The sequence below is a fragment of the Epinephelus fuscoguttatus genome, linkage group LG12, assembly GCF_011397635.1.
Source record: "Epinephelus fuscoguttatus linkage group LG12, E.fuscoguttatus.final_Chr_v1".
Taxonomy (NCBI): domain Eukaryota; kingdom Metazoa; phylum Chordata; class Actinopteri; order Perciformes; family Serranidae; genus Epinephelus; species Epinephelus fuscoguttatus.
In genome coordinates this window covers 18,283,138-18,300,494 of record NC_064763.1, presented here as the reverse complement: position 1 = coordinate 18,300,494, position 17,357 = coordinate 18,283,138, and the positions used below count along the sequence as shown (strand labels likewise).

The 17,357-nt window shown below is 40.2% G+C and overlaps 1 protein-coding gene across 1 annotated transcript in view; it reads right to left on the bottom strand.

Annotated features, from left to right (window-relative positions):
- med13a (mediator complex subunit 13a) overlaps positions 1-8,225 on the bottom strand; it is a 109,705-nt gene extending 101,480 nt beyond the window's left edge. Inside the window, exons 1-2 of the mRNA XM_049592773.1 lie at positions 7,809-8,225; positions 7,590-7,692 (exon numbers count right to left, since the gene is read on the bottom strand). Of these exons, the coding sequence (XP_049448730.1) occupies positions 7,590-7,655 (66 nt within the window). The 5' untranslated portion in view covers positions 7,656-7,692; positions 7,809-8,225. The remainder of the gene's footprint in view (positions 1-7,589; positions 7,693-7,808) is intronic.
- Positions 8,226-17,357: the final 9,132 nt, after the last annotated feature.

Genomic DNA, 17,357 nt, shown 5'->3' with positions numbered 1-17,357 from the left:
CCTTTCACATATATATATATACAGAGAGAGATGGTTAAGAGGCCTCTCAGCCTAAACACTTCTTACTGTATCCTCTTCCATGTAAACGATATATTTACAGGAACAAAAGGAAGCAGCGCAATGCAAACTGCTGTCTATCTAATCTTGAACCATCAAACCTGAGTACAGACAGTATGCAGTTACAATCTGCTCTGAGACAATTAGACCATTAATTGATTAGTCTGTCACAGGGTTGGGCGATATGATGGGATATACTGTACGACAGGGAAAATGCGTCCATTGGAATAGGTTTGGAAATACCGTTACTACCGCGGGAGCTATTTGAGGCAAGCTATGGAGCAAATCAGGGCTTGATTCTCGCATGATCTTGTGAATACAGCTGCCTTGCAAGGTCTCCTGATTTGGGCAGACATGGAGGAGAGTGAAGTTGAAAAAACAGAAACTTGTATCACAGTCAGTGTTGGTTAATTTTGTTTTTGATTGGAAGCACTCTCCATTTAGAGGTGGTGAAATTGCAATGTCTGGTGATATGAACGTCTTGCCTTTTATTTCATTTTCTGTCTGCTTTGCTGACGGACAGCTTGCTAGCTGCGTTAACATAAGGCCTGCAGCTGACCCTCTGGTTTCCACTAGTTAGCTAACGTTAGCCTTGGCCACACTGCGCTGCGCATTAGCCAGATCAGGTGGGAGCTAATCAATGGCACCGCTAATTTGCAAAAACGCTGGTGTGCTGTCCTGGTGGCGAGACAGCATTGCTGCAGAAACATGGTGGTCACCCTCTGGTCTGCACATAGGTAGCTCCTGTGAGTGAGCGGCTTTCCATGCTGACACTGCTAATGGTGCTAACAGAGGTGACAGTGATGCTAAAGGGGGTTCACGGCTCAAACTTGTGCCAGTGCTCACACGGGCGACCTGGGAGGACACCGGAGGGTCAGCACAATGTTTCGTCTCCAACGCTGTTGGGTCAGGATTGCGTTACTAGCAGCAATCGCCAAATGATGGGCGCCACTAGCTAGCTCCCAACAGTCCCAAGTGATGCGCAGTGTAGTAAACTGAGGAGAACCAATATTAACCTACATAACCACATGTGTAAACAGCAGAAAATATTCTCAGCAGGTATCAGATTAACGATTAAGTGCTGTCATATCTTCTGAAATGACTGTTCCCGCGAACCATAAAACTTTCTTTATAAATTCTTTTTTTAGTTTTGTTGCTTTGAGTCTTATTTCTCAAGTGTTGCCTCATCTGAGGCAGCTGTTTATTTGTTATTAATAAAGTTCCAAATAAAGAAGAACATGAACAAATGTGATGAAATACAGTGTGGTTATTTTTAACTATTTCTTCACTGAATTTACAGAACAATCACTGTATTGTGATACATAGCGTTACTGTGATACAAAACACCACGATAGAGGATGTGGCGCCCACCTCCACTCTGTCAAATGAAAATTGCAGTAGAAATATTTGATTGTTACAGACTTTCTTACAGCTTTAAACTATGCACAGAGTATTTATAATGCAACACAGAGTCATAAGGCATTCTTCAAATTCAAGCCAACAAGCAACTCTGTGCACATGTGGTCATGAGAAGGTTAAACAGTTTAATTAACAGTCAGCCTCATATCAGGTGATTTTTTAAATGGCACGCAGAGAAAGCACTGGCATGCTTCTTGTTATCGACTACAGTTAATGTGGTACAGCTGTACACACAGGGCAACTTGAACCAACTGACCACATCTTGTGCGGGCACAGAAACTCTGACCTGGTTCATTTCTGAGCTACAGCTTCTGTAGTCGCAGTCACAGCTAAAATACTGATTAATGCTGCTGCTGCGCTGTGAATGTGTGAATGAGATACAACAGCCCACAAGAGAAGAAGGTCAGACTCTTCATCTTATATTACAGTTCTACTCGTCACCTTTTTTGCGACTCTTTCTGTCACCATTGCGGTGTTTGCATCTATGCTGCAGTTTCTCTGCCAAGCAGGCAACTGAATACATTGTATTACCTATAGAATATATAATACAGCACAAAACAATCCTTCAATGCAGCAACAGTGGTACACAAGAAACAGTAAATGGTGTGCGTTACTGTCAACAAGCAATTATGCGCGGCACTTAATGACTTATTGTGTGTGTATTGTGTTTAGTCTGTATATATCTCCACCCTCAATATCTAACATAACAGATGCTACATCAATAAACCGCCACAGACACTTCAGCTCTTTATGATCATTACCCTGCAGATGCATCCAATTCAATACAGTTATTTCATAGATACATTTAAATCGCTGATGTCGTCAGTATTCTCTTCTTGACAATGGGTTGAAATTACATTATTATAACAACTAAGAACTGTCAGTGACAATAACTATCAGATGTAAAACACTCAGTTTGATCAACAGTTGCTGAAGATTAGAAGAAGGTGCTGCAAACATTTGTTACCGTTGCAATTTACGCAATATATGCAGGTTTTTTCCTACACAGAAAACTGCAACACATCCGCCCCCGGCTAATTTCATCCCGCCTCCACCTCTCAACAAAACTCTGATGTGTGACTTCATGGAAAACACTTTTCTAACAAACGTTGCACTGGTGGAATTTTGTCATTTGTGACTGCAATTGCAACATTACACTGACTGGGTGGCGCTGTATCGTAATAAGCACAGTGCGCCAGTAAAGGTGTTGCCAAAACTGCCAGAGAGGAAGAAAAGAGCGGTCTGTTTTTGGCTGGACAGCAGCAAAGTCAGTACCAGCCTTATAAATGTGAAAGAAAGCCGATGTGGTCTTTATCTGTGTTCTTTTTCCTGCCGTTCAAATGCTGTTACGAACAGCAGTCGGTGTTTGTGAACGCAGCTCTATGCAGTTCAGTATAGTTGGAAAGATAGTCACAGATATAAACTTCCTGAATCAATAACGGGGATGAGCGAGTACACCATTATCTGCATCCATATCTTTATGTGAAGTGGGCGGGGTTTAATCAGGAAGTGGGTGGGACGTGCATGGGAAATGTTAATCAGAAGTTGGTGTATTTATTAGAAAAATGTTTACATAACAGCCTCAGGATGGAGCTTCTGAAGAATTAAGAGATTTCACAAGAAAAAGAGATTGAACATAACAACCCAAAAAAGGGTTTTCCTTCATCACAAATACGGGAACTGACACTTTTTGCTTATTGCATGACACTTGTAAAATCGGATTTTCATCAATATGGACAAATAACTTTACTCTCTATGTGCAGCCAGCTGTGAGATGAGTGCACAAGGACCACCTACAAAGTGCAACACCAAAAAGAGATACTACAAAAATATTCCGTAACTTTACCCAAATCATATATCTTTTCACAGATAGCTATTAAAACTCCTTCAATATTTGTTACAGAGAGTTTGCTTGAGCGAGTTAAGCCACTGCACGCATGGACACGAGTGCACCTCCACCTCATTTTGAGCCAGGAAAAGACCCTGACATGATGTTGACCAGCTACAGTGTGGAGCTGATAAGTGCTCACTTCCATTCAGAGCGGTCTGATCTTTTCTGCACTGCTCGGAGAGCAAAAGGCCAACAAGATTTACCTCCAGCCCTCACACTTCCAGGGAGACGCTGAGCTGTGTGGATGTGGCGAGAAGGTGGCCTTCAACTGGACCCAAACTGAAACTCCATAAAGTTTTTAAGTGGCTTCACTGACTCTTGCGTGGTTCTGGTCAGTTGGTAGTCATACCAAATATACAGTATGATTACACGTTTGAGAAAAGCGAGCATCTAAAGTGGCTCTGTTGCTGGATGAGTTCATTTTAATGACACGTCTAAACCTGCTGCGCTTAATTAGGAGAATTACACAAAAATGTCTGAATCCAACAGGTCTCTTCCTGCGACACTTAAAGCTGAATCTGTTTGTCTACATAGGAAATAAGCCAAGTATTTGCACTGCTGATTCATACTGGATGTAACTAATGACGAAGACCGAAAATGTGTCTATGTAATCTAGGATTCAACAAACAACAGAGTAACACCAAACATCCCTGTTGAAACACCAAACATTTGTCTTTGTGTTTGCACATTATCAACTGGACACAAAGATGATTTGTTACGGTTTGTGTCGCACTGCTCGATGGCAACATTTGAAACAGAAAAACAAAAGACAGATTGCAAACATCTGCCCTGCAATTAACTCCAGCAACACAATGCATCTTCTCCAACTTCATCCCAGCAAACATCAGCTGATCCTTTTGTTGAATACTGTAAGGCAAACCTTGCAGGATAGTAGGTTACTGTTTGTCAACACGCCCGCCAGCTAAAGTGAAAGTAAATTCCCACCCCTGATTCACTCGTTTGGCATTTCACCTCGCCGTATTTGCGTTTTTTTCTGCGCTGTTTCTCTTGGATGCCTGCTCCTTACAGTTTGGCACCTGGCCGCTACCTTTTTATAAAGCCCTGACCTCACCTGAGCGCTGTGGGAGTACACACCCATAAACATCCTAAACACAGAAAATACAGGCAGAAGGCAGAGGCTTTGCAGAAAAATACTCCGCCACACTCTTCTACTAGGTCATAGGTGATGATTGTGAGGGATTACTTCTGTACAAGTGTATGCATTGTTGTTGTTTTTAGGGAAATCCTTCATAGCATATCTTCAAATATGATTTCAGAGATCTTTGAAGAGACTACTTCAATAAACAATCTCCCTGGTTGCATCAATGCAGCTAAGCTATTACTTAGGAATTAAACTGGTGTTAAACTGCATTTTTTTAAAGCATTAATAAAGACAAAATATTCCAGTGTAGACACGTTAAGTCACACTGTTTGTCCCAGATTTTACACACAATTCATTACTGTGTACTTAGCCAAACAGTGAACTACAGACAAAATAATAACTTGTGTCCTTACATATTCCTGAGCCTGATGGGGCAGAACTGAATAGCTCCTCTGTCAAAGACTGAACACGTCAGTACTCCACTCCTCATCAACTATATCCAAGAGGCAGACTGCTCTATCAAGGATAAATGTGCCTTCTGCAGTTGTTCTGTCTGTCCTTTCAAAATAAATTAGTAGCAGCCTGTGTGCAAAAACAGAGCGTGCCACAGATATCTCTGTATTTCCTTCCAACATTCATGCTTTCCAGGCTGTGTGCACAAGTGTGCCTGCTATGAATCTACAAGTTTTTCCACCTGCCTGTGTCTTACTAAACGCTCAAGTTTGCGAGCAACTGCTTGCGGGTCAGGAGAAGTTTTATCTTTCATATGCCAAAGCCAAAAACCACACTGCTGCCCGAGGAGGGAATCTCAGGCCAAAGCCACTGGATACAGGCAGGAAGTTTTCCTGAGGTGACACGTACTTGGGGGGGGGGGGGGTTACGACCCCTGATTTTGCCAGCTGCTCACCTTCCCTCTGGCCACTTTAGGGTTCTGGGTCTTAGTAGGGAACACTGTGTTCAAACAGCTGTCTTCCTGCCTTTCAAGATATGAGACAAGCAACAGGTGAGGCTGCTCAAATCATGTCGCAGATGCTCCTCTTCTACAAAGTCTCTTTTCCTGTCTGTCATGGGCAAACATGAAACTAACAAGTGTGTTCTGCAGTGTTGGTTGAGGAGAATGCAAATTATATCAGTTTCATTTTACACACAGCTCTTGTTAACTTCGTGTTGATGCTATCACCAAACAGATTGCTTTTGTTAAGTGCTTTTTTAAAATCCACGGAAGCTCAAACTACAACTTTAATGAAAACCCAGCTACACACGTGCATAATAACACAGACACAATTACACTGAATTCAAGTTAATTCCAATAAGCCTGCTTTAAAATGCAAAAAAAAAAAAAGTAAGCAACAAGTAGTATCATACTCCAGAGAAGACTATCCACTGAAAAACGACGAGGGAAAAAAGTACCACAATGTATTCGCATTCTTTCACCATAAAACCACAAAGTGGAGTCTGTTCAGCGAGTGAGTCATAACAGCAGTGGTGTTATGCTTAGTCTCAGTGTGCAGGAAAATGTCAGCCAGACAGGCACAGCACCACAACTACCAGCCTCTACCTCGCCTGTCCACTGTAGCCAGCGCTGCCTTCAAGTGCTGTCGTAAACATTGTAATTACGAGTTCAGCTGCACACAATCGACCCAGCTAAGTAGTATTGAGAGAGTGGGGATTTTCTGCAATGAAATGTTACCTTTAGGGGGGTGGACAGTTTGGAAGCGGTGTCAATTTGTGGCAAAAGCAGTGTAGTATTTCACTATGTTGTAATTATACCACATTTTCAACGTTGCTATTGACGCATTTCTACTCTCACTTTTTAACTTTTAATTTTTTGCATGCATCAACAAATAAAATCAACTTTGAGTGCACTTTGTGGCTTTAAATCTCTGGCACTGCACCGCCTTGTATTTTAGAAATTGGCTACTGTGGAAGTAGCATGTTCAAATCAGAGGAGCTCATGGAGGCAGCATTACACTCACCTACAAGTCAAGGAGTAGTTAAGCCTGCTGACAAGCCAATTAACTGCAACAACAACAACACATTCAGACCATGTTCTTGCTTATACAGGCCAGAGGAGGAACTGTACACTCAAGCAACACCTTTACATATGCTTCACGGTGCACGCTCGCTGCACAATCTACCTCACAGGGGATTTAAAATTTAGAATACCCGTGAAGTCCAAGTGGGTGGGAGCACGACCACAACTATTTAGGGTAATGTCAACTGGCCACCACTGACAACATGATGCCACTAAAGAGATACAGCAGGCATTAACAAGCCCCCCCATTTGTAGTGTAGTTTATGGTAGTAGAAAGTGCAGCTCAGATATGTGGTCACCTAATGTTTGTAATGCCCAGGAATGCATGCCAGGGATTATATAATCAGCCTGGGGCCTGTGCCCTAGTTGGTGTGAATACTAGAAAATGAAGTCCAAGGAGATTAAGCCACTGACAAACAACATGATGACATATTACATAAATAATTAAACAAATACTGTCACCACAAACACAAAAAAAGCTTTCTAGGCAAACATAAGGGGCGTGCATTTAAGCATATTAATCCCTGCAGGAGTTGTGCAAAAACACATTATTTCACAGTGTAGAAGTTAACAAAACTCAAGTGCATGAGGTGTTTAGTTGATAAAACATAGTGGAAATGCAACGCGGACCAAGATAGCAAGTTAATAATAAACAAGGTGTTGGAGGCGAAAGGGAGAAAGTGCTACAACAAGTCAACTCGTTGGGAAACACAAGTTTTTGGCAGTAAAATGCACAACATGTATATTTCCGTGCTAACAGGCGATAGATATGTTGTGTGTAGTAAATGAAGCTTAAACAAGCGAGTGGCGTTAACCTTGAGTGTTTGGGTTTGCGGATGGGGGGATTTGAAATGTGGCAGAAAGGTAATTATAAAAGACAGGTTGTGACAAGTAGGTGGCAAAGTGTTAAAACAAGACAACATTAGCGAACTGGGACACCTTGTTGCCCCTAAAATGATGTCAGCTCGACAGGGCCGTAAGCCTAGCTAAGCTCCTATCAACTGATGCCTGTGTGGCTAACGTTAGCTTAGCCCCCGTTCAGCTAGTTAAAAATGGCTGCTTTCCTTTAGTTTTAAATCTCTTACCAGACAGAATAGATTGGAATGGCAATCCTCCAAGCTGGCCCCGTTTGGTACATAACAAGAACTCATCCTTCTTCACTGCGAGGTCCAACTCTCCATCGTTTCACTTCCCGGGAAATAAAGAACAATTGGCGAAAAGGTTGTGTTTTCAGAGATGTGCAGGCTTAATCAGCGAGAAATATTTTTTGTAACATTTGGCTGGAGGATAGTTAATTCAACAACCTTCCGATTGCAGTTTCCCCCCGCAGCCGCAGCTAAAAGCGGATAAAAGAGGACTGTGTGGTCGCTAGGTCGACATCTCAGGAGCACACAGTGAGAGCTGGTGAGAGGAGGCGAAAAATGTTCATAAAACAAAAAGAAAAGGAGAGCAAAGAAGCAACTCTCCCCCTCCCCCTTAGCCCTAAAACGGTCTCTGCTTAAAAAAATAAAGACGTCCTGTCTCACTCCTCCATCGCACAATTTAGTCTAAAAACGAAACACATCCTGTAAAAACCTCGCGAAATGTGGCGTCGGCCTATATTTTAACGATTATTTCGGTCATTATTTCAGCCTCGGTTCCTGTTGGTTTCCATTTGAATTCATGGATTCCTTTCTTTAATGGCGGCCACAGGGACAACTCTGCCTTCCACAGCCTATTGGCTCATTCGTGGTCAAAGCTTTGTCAAGGCAGCCGAAGGCAGACAGACACACGTCACAGAGCAGGCAGCACTTCCGGGAAAGTAAAAGGGTACAATGATTTTAATATTATAACTCATAACAATGTTACCATTGAACTTTTACACATCAATCACACACATATTATACTTTTATTCTAATTTCTGTTTGATATTATCACTGATAATATTATATGACATAATAATATTACACGGCTAACTTTTGCACATCCTGCATGAAACTACAATATTCTCATTGTAAAACAACTACATTATACATATTTATGTTATGGTATTACACTTTTATTCTAATTTTTGTTTGATATTATGACTCATGACATCGTACGACTTATAATAATGTTATACAGTGAACATTTCTGCACATTCTGCAAAAAACTAAGCTTTCATATTCAAAAATAGCTTCATTATACACATGTAAGTTATAGTGTTTTTATGATACATTTTTACATTTTTATGGTAATTTTTTTATATTATGACTAATAATATAATAATGCTGTAAGATGAGCTTTTGCACATGAATATTTTTTGGTACATCCTGGAAAAAACTGCACAGCTTTCTCATTTTAAAGCTACATTATATTCGTTATAATATTTTTTATAGAGTTTTTATATTTTTATTGCAATATTTGTTTAACATTATGACTGATAATATAACAATGTACTGTGAGCTTTTGCACTTAAATATTATGCATATTCTGCAAAAAAATGTACAGCTTTCTAATTCTAAAACAGCTATATTATACTTTATGATGGTATTTTTTACAATGTCTTTTCATATTTCTATTGTATATTTTGCTTAATATTATAACTAATAATGTAATATTGCTACACAGTGAACTTTTGTACATAATTTTGCAAAAAACTGTACAACTTTGTCATTTTAAAAACAACTACATTATACATTTTTGCTGTGTTAGAGTGTTTTGAATGATAACTTTTCATATTTTAATTTTTCTGTCTTATATTTATGCTTCCCGACTATTGCAGTGCTTAGACTTTATTTTTTGTTTCCTCTTAATTTGTTTAATATATGCACCAAACACAAAAGCAAATTCCCTGTAACTGAAAACCTACTTGCTAATAAACCTTATTCAGGCTGATTCTGATTCTGAAGTGGTGCGCGTTTTATTTTGACAGTCCTGACAGTAACTTCCGCCTTATAGTGCGGCTGCTTTGACACTGTCGTGGTCATGAGGGCTGTAATAACACAAGACTGATAGGTATTGCCGCTAGGCCAGCGCAAGTGGCGCTACTGAGCAACAGATTTTGTTACCAATGATCAAACCACATAAACTTGCTCACTTACACAGTGCACCACCTAGCGCATGTGATGTTGCACCTGCAATTGAAATGTGCAACCAGGGTGCATTGATGCGCCCTTTGTTTTGGTTTATTTCAATCAGATACATTCACTTGACCTCAGTTTCACACGGCGTGGCTTCCGTGAGATAAAGACAGCAGTAAAATCACACAGTTATTAGTGCAGAACCACAGATATAAAAGAAATGCATGATACTGGAGAAAATGTAAGAGGTAATTAAATCATGTGGACAAACTGAGTTCAACACAAAAATGAATAAAATATGTTTGATGGCACTTTAAAGAAAAATATGTATCAGTATGCTTCAAAACCTTGCAATAAAAACAATCAAATACAGTCCAACTAAAATACAGGGGCAAGACTGAAAATTATAAAAATACATATAGAAAACAATGTTATTTACTTTATTTACATATAATTTAATGAAGAAAAAATAATCAATATAGTTTGTTTTTGAGGTTACAACTCCACCATATTCTTAATTCTAGCCTGTCAAGCTAAGCTTTGACAAGTTTACACGATACAGTCCTCCTTTGTTTTTCTTAACATGTTTTTTTTCTTGCCTCTACCTCATAAAAGCAACCACACAATGAGCATATTGCTCAAGGACACTTTGGCAGGGTGCATGGTTGTCTTCAGCATGGGCGGATTATGAGACAGTGGGGCCCCTGGGCACAGCCATGCAGAGGGCCCTACCACCTCTCAGACACAAGAGCAAGACAGAGATTTTTATCGTTGTTTGGCCTCTTTTTGTTGTTGTTTTTGTCTCTTTGTAGTTGCTGTGTATCTCTTTGTAGTCACTTTGTGTCTCTTTGTAGTCACTACACATCTCTCTGTGTTTTTGTGTCTCTTTGTGGTTGTTTTGTATCTCTCTGTAGTTGCTGGGCTTCTCTTTGTTTTTATTTTGTGTCTTGTAGTCATTTTGAGTCTCTTCATTGTTGCTTTGCATCTCTTCAGTCATGTTGTGTCTCTTTGTAGTCATGTTGAGTCTCCTTGTGGTCATTTTCTGTCTCTTTGTGGTCATTTTCTGTCTCTTTTTAGTCATGTTGAGTCTCTTTGTGGTCATTTTGTGTTTCTTTGCAGTCAATACACATCTGTGTTTTTGTGTCTCTTTTTGGTTGTTTTGAATCTATCTGAAGTTTCTGAGCGTCTCTTTGTTTTCATTTTGTGTCTTGAAGTCATTTTGAGTCTCTTCATGGTCATTTTGAGTATCTTTGTAGTCATTTTGAGTCTCCTCATTGTTGCTTTGCATCTCTTTAGTCATATTGTCTCTTTTTAGTCATTTTGTGTCTCTTTGTAGTCACTTCGTATCTCTGTTTTTGTGTCTCTTTGTGGTAGTTCTGAATCTCTTTGTGTGTCTCTTTGTTGTCATTTGAGTCTCCTCTTTGTTGCTTTGCATCTCTTAAGTCTTTTTGTGTCTCTTTGTAGACCTTTTGTGTGTTGTCTTGCCCCTTTTTGGATTTGTTGAGTCTCTTTGCAGCTATTTTGCATCTCTTCATAGTCGTTTTGAATCTCCTTGTGGTCTTTTTGAGTCTCTTCTCATTCGATACATGTCTCGTCTAGTGACATTTTGTAATTCAAGGCCAAGGAGGCCTCTGACACTTTGGGCCCCTGGGCCTGTGCCGGGCAGGCCCATTCAGTAAGTAATCCAGTGATAAATGTATTTATTTAGCAGGTTTTGGCTGCAGCATTCCCTCCTAAATAATGTCTTACTCAAACCAGAGAGTTGTGTATCATTAAAAATAATGTTTTTTTGCTCTGGAATGAGCTCAGTTATCATTTTTCTCAAAATATTGCAAAACATTATACAACTGAGAGCTAAACCTCTGATCTCATACGACCAGCATCCAAGCTGGTGTTGGGCCAAACCAAAAGGGCTTCAATTACAGCTGCAAACTGTTAGAGAAATAAACCAAATAAAATCAGTTTTTTAAGCTTAAGACAAACTGATTTTAGAGGGCCTCTGTGTCCAGTTGTACTGGCGTTACCAGCGGGTATAGTTTTCCTCTGTAGGCTGTGCATGCAAATACTTGTAACAGTCTGTGCTATTAGAGCTGACATTTATAGCTCATTTCAACAATGAATAAAAGCCTTATAAATATCAATAATTGTACTGTACATACAAAATAGTTTAACAAATTATTCCATCACTATCACTGATGTATTTATTTTTTGGTTCAAGTATTCTGTTTTGTTCTGTTTTATATAATCAATGAATTTGAACTAAATTCAGCAGACAGAACTTCCCATCCGTTTTTACCCCAGGGCAAACTCTCAGCCAGAATATTACTTCCTCTAATTCCAAGTGTGAGCGCTGTAGCTTTAATGAGTTTTTAGCAAGTCCTTGTCCCATCATTGTGCAATGCCTCCTAATTATAACACAATGTAAGCTGTCTTTAGTCATGGTAGTTTCTTTTTTAGAAATGAATGGCAACTGGTTGGCCGGCTAGCCTATAATTCATTCTGTTATCCTGTGATTCATTAATGACTAATTACGCTCCCCTAAAGTGCAACTTTTATTTAGCAGTTTCTTCTAGTAATAAGCCAGCTTTCGCCATGTAATCCCAGCATTACAAAATGTCTCTGTTATTCCAAACTTTTAGTCTTATTGAGTCATTGCTGCTGTGTAATTTCTATAAATAAGCAATGAATACAGGGTTGTAAATATAAATCAGAGCTGCACAATAATCTGTGCCTTTCTTTCCCAGAATTATACAATAATTTAAAATCATAAATGACACATCTTATTGGCAGTACCGTCAGTGAGAGCAGGGAAATTCAGGCTATAAAGGTGGTGATGACAGCAGGTGCTTGAGGCATAAAAGAGCTGGCTGCTCCTGAAACGCTGATGGAGTCATGAAGGTGTGGCAGCCTGAAGAGTGAAAATACTGTAAAGCAACATGTGAGGAGATTAATTTGTTCCATGTTATTTAGTTGGAGGTTCCTTCACCAACAGAACTTGCAGAGGATGAAATGATGACACTTAAAAGGTAACATTCTCTTCAACTGTTTCTACCAGGATGCACCAAGTCATTGTTTTGCAGGTCTCAAGTAAGGACGCATTCACACTGGCGCTATTTGGTCCACTTTAAACGAACCCTGGTCCCCTTTCTACGGATAGTTCAGTTCGTTTGGAATGGTCAGTGGTCGTATCAGGCAATACCCAAATGCTTTTTAAATTTATATTTATTAGTTAAAACAAGTTTGTTAAAAAGTCACTTAGCTCTTAAACTAACGTTAGCTAAGCATTAGCCCTCAAACTATGTTAATATTAGCCTCGATGAAGTTGGAAGTTGTTGCTCCTCTGTTTGTTATTTTTGACCTGCATGTTTGCATACTGCAATTGATTTTTTGATCACCACGCAGTTTTTGGCACGCAATGTAATTGACTTTGGTAGAATTTTTTCGAACTCCATTAGGTAACGCAGTGTTAGTACTTCATCATTATCTCCTACAACTTGATGGGACACTGTCAAATGGGTTCAAACTATGTAGCTAATTGATCTGCAGTAGTTCTCAATCTCAGGCCAAGCCGAAGGGGTCCCGAAAAGCCAGACAGATCGGACTGGGTTTGGGTCGAAAATGTGGGCTGGTTGGCCCGGTTGGGTAGGGCTTGGGCTGTGGGGGGAAAAAAAGTCTTGATAGTAAATATTAAAAAGTGTCGACAGGGAGAGAAGGAGAGTGAGCAGCTATGCTCCATGCTGGGCTCAGTCAGTCTTTTCTCCCGGCCAGAGCAGGGAGCTTCTCTGGTGGGGAAACAAAGTGTTGAGTCCATTTTCCGCTGGAGACGTGCATGGCTTGTGCGCTACACAGCCAGTGTGTTCCGGGCATTAGAAGCCGACTAGTGCTTTTTGGGGGGTTGGGCTTGATCAGGCTAAGGCTCAGTATTTTCAACTCACATGACTTCGGTTAACGTAATAATCTTTTTTGGCCAATTGAGAACTCTAATCTGGGGCATTAAGTGTCGACTTGCTGGGAATGAATAGCGTTACATATATACAAATGAACTGATTTATGACGCACTTTTTAATCTTTGGGCTTGTGAAAGTATTTTCAATTCTAAAGGCTCAAGTCCAACTGAAGTCCAAGTCAAGTCACAAGTCTTTTCTGATTTTGCTCATTTGAGTTTAAAGTGATCAAATTAAGTCATGTGACTCGAGTCCACACTTATGCAACGTAAAGTGTTTGCTCATTCAATAACTCCACTGTCCACTCTGTTCTAAATCCAAAGAAGCATCTGTTCCTCACATGAAAAAAAAACACAGGAAACATCCCAGATCAAACTGATGTGATCCAGAATAGATATTCTAATTATGCAAGCACTTTCAACTAATTACCAATATAATGTATAACACGAGTTTTGTGCTTGTTTTGTGCAGTCTCAAAGGCCCTGCGACATAAGCTTTGTGTCTTTCATCTCATCCCAAAGGATCGAGCAGCTTTCTCAACCTTAAATCTCCCCATAGGACTTGAATGATAATCTCACTTTCAGTGCTTCCCACGCTTTATCACCACTCTCCTTGATACAAAAAAAACAATGGTGGGCATGATACCATCTGTATAAGATTGTTTAACAGAAAAAAACATCTAATAGCACAGCCGATGAGCACAGTTGTCATAGCAGGGTAACTAATGTGGATACCAGATTGCTATCATATCTGGTGATGGTTTTCTCTCACTTATCTCCAGCTCCTTCTTATCTAAGTCCCGCAGAGACATTCTGTCATATATATTCTGTCCCAGCAGCACTCAAGAATATTGGGGAAATAAAAGTGTAAGATAGTTTGGAGTTGGCCAACTGCTCTTTTGACATTTGATTTGACATGCTCTGTGGTCCCTGCCATTCTGCTATAGGAGCATTTGCTAGAGGGGCCTGCCTCACTGTTGTGTGACTAAATCCTGCATGAGAAAGTGAATAATAAATCTGAGATTTAGCCAGAGAGAGAACATGGGCTGGCTTTAATGAGTGCCTGTGGTCAGATAAGACAGGAGAACATTAAAAATTAGACTCGGCATTCATTTAACATGCTCAAATAGCAGAGCATGAAATGCTCATGGTAAGAATACAGTCAGTGGCGCCTCCAAGGAGGGGCCCTGGCTACCCTGTTACAATTGCTGCCCACCCCGGGAAAAATAATTGGAGGCTGACATTATTTTCTTTAGGGGGTTGTGGTGCTCTCTTTTTTAAGCCAGGATCCAGGAACCATGAATACACTACATTTACATGTTTCATACGTATCTCATCAATTTTTCTCAAGTAATGTAGTATATGAGCTGACTTGTCATCTGGAGGTGGAGAGGATATTGAGCAGCAGCTGTACTGTATTTCCACCAGCTTTTCAGCCCCCCCCACCACCACCACCAGGTCCATCCCTGTGTTTCCAGCAGATTTTTAGCCCCAAAAAGAGGGTGGTTTTTTAGGGGCCCATCCCTGTGTTTCTGGCAGCTTTTCAGCCCCCCAAAGTGTGTGTATTTTAGGGGCCCATCCCTGTGTTTCTGACAGCTTTTCAGCCCCCAAAAGTGGCTGATTTTTTAGGGGCCCATCCCTGTTTCTAGCAGCTTTTCAGCCCCCAAAAGAGAGTGATTTTTTTAGGGGCCCGTCACTGTGTTTCTAGTGGCTTTTTAGCCCTCAAATGTAGGTGTTTCTTGGGGATGTTTACTGTATTTCCAGCAGCTTTTCAGCCCCTAAAAGTGGGTATTTTTTAGGGGCCCCATCCTTGTGTTTCATGTGGCTTTTTAGCCCCAAAATGTGGGTTTTTACAGGGGCCCATCCCTGTGTTTCCAGCGGACTTTTAGCCTTAAAATGTAGGTGTCACTGTGTTTTCGGCAGCTTTTCAACCCCCAAAAGTGGCTGTTTATTTTTTTTTTAGAAACCCATCACTGTGTTTCCAGTGGCTTTTTAACCACCAAAAGGGGTGTTCTTTAGGGCCCCATCGCTGTGCTTCCTGCAGTATTTTTTAGCCCCAAGCCTGGATGTTGTTTATGGACTCATCATGGTGTTTCCTGTGATTTTTCAGCCACCAACAGTGGGTGGTTTTTTTGTTGTTTTTTTGCGACCTGTAACTGTTTTTTTTTTCAGCCAGGATAGTGCCATGAAAAGTTGTTTGTTTTTGTTTCCAGTGGAGATGTGCCCCAAAAAACAGGCATTTTAACCCGAAACATGATCTTATCCTTACCATAAGCAAATGGTTTTTGTGCCTAAACCTAACCATACTTTAACCACTGCCTTGTTGAAACACAAAGTTTCAACATACCTGATACATAATAACATGCAAATGTAATGTATTCATGGTTTCCAGATTCCTACCATGCCCACTTCTTTTTTTCTGGTGATTGGGTTGATGTGACAGAGTATCATAAAAATTAGACTCAGAGTTGATTTAACATGTTCAAAGAGAAGTAATATAAGGCTTCATCCTCTTCTTTGTTTGTATGTGTGTGCATGTGTAGCTGTGTGTTTCCTATGACCTTATTCACAGGGCAGGAAACAGGACGAACAGCAATGCTACTGAAAGATCACAAGACTCACGTGACATGTTTGAAAAGCTTTCTGCAAATCAATAAAATTGACCACATTGGCAGTCAGGGAAGGTTTTTCCCTTCACTGGCAGACACAGCCGAGGCATCCAGCAGTTAAGAGCGCGACTCCGAGGTCCATAGTTCAACAGCGTAACTTGTGTTTACAGAGGCTAAGTGGTAATATCCCATTCTTGGCCTCCACAGAGGAGGAATAGTTATGAAGAGGGTCAACAAGCGTGCCATGTTCAAATAAAGTAGCCCTCCTCTCAGCCCCCATGTTAAAGCACACAGAGATATGTGCTCTTTGCTTTCCCCTCTCTCCTGCCCTCACAAACAAACACACACAAACATATATACACACTGCCTATTGAGCATCCACAAACCTAGTCTGATGGATTGAGGAGAGCTTTTGAAAATAATGAGAACAAGCACTTGTTCCATTCATTTACTCACATAATGGCACTTGGCCCTGACTGCAAAGTTATTAAAATGTGGAATAAAAACATCTTGAGAGCCAAGGTTGTGCTTGAATTACAATGATATAATGTTTCAAGAGCCATGAGGCTGATATGAAATATAAAAACGCATGAGATTCAAGTACTTACTCTATTTGGTTAATATTCTCTAGATGGCAATTAATCCTTTTTAATAAGTAATAAAAAATTAAAGTTAATTAGTAAATATACTGCTCCTTTCTCCTTTTTTTCTGTGAATAAGCACAGTGTCTTTTATTTTTCAAATAGTAAATCCACTTTAATTGGAGGAAATTGAAAATTAATAGCACAAGTTCTTGAGTCTGCTGATGAAGTTGCATCTGGGAAGTAAATCTAACTTGTACTGCAACATAAAACATAATGACGCAGTTGGCTAGTGAGCAAGGCAATGAAAATAAAACTTGACCCATGAACTGAGGGAAACAGAGAACATCATGCGCAGCATTTAATTGGCTCTCGTTTGGCTCAAGCTCAGACATATTTAAAACTGTATTCTTTATAGGTTTCCTGTCACCAGGAAGAGAGCATGGGATTTTTGTAAAGTCATCACTGTGTCATTGTGGTGCTGTTGCTACAGTGACTTCTGGCATTGCGTTTACCATTTTGGCTTACATAAATGTAAGAAATATGCAGTGCCGATATATTGCATTCCTGGACGCCACAATAGGGAAATTCCACTTTTTTTATGATTCAAGACAATTATAAAGATGCAGTCATCACTTCTTGATGATCCCTGCAGAATAAACTTCATTTCTTTTGAATT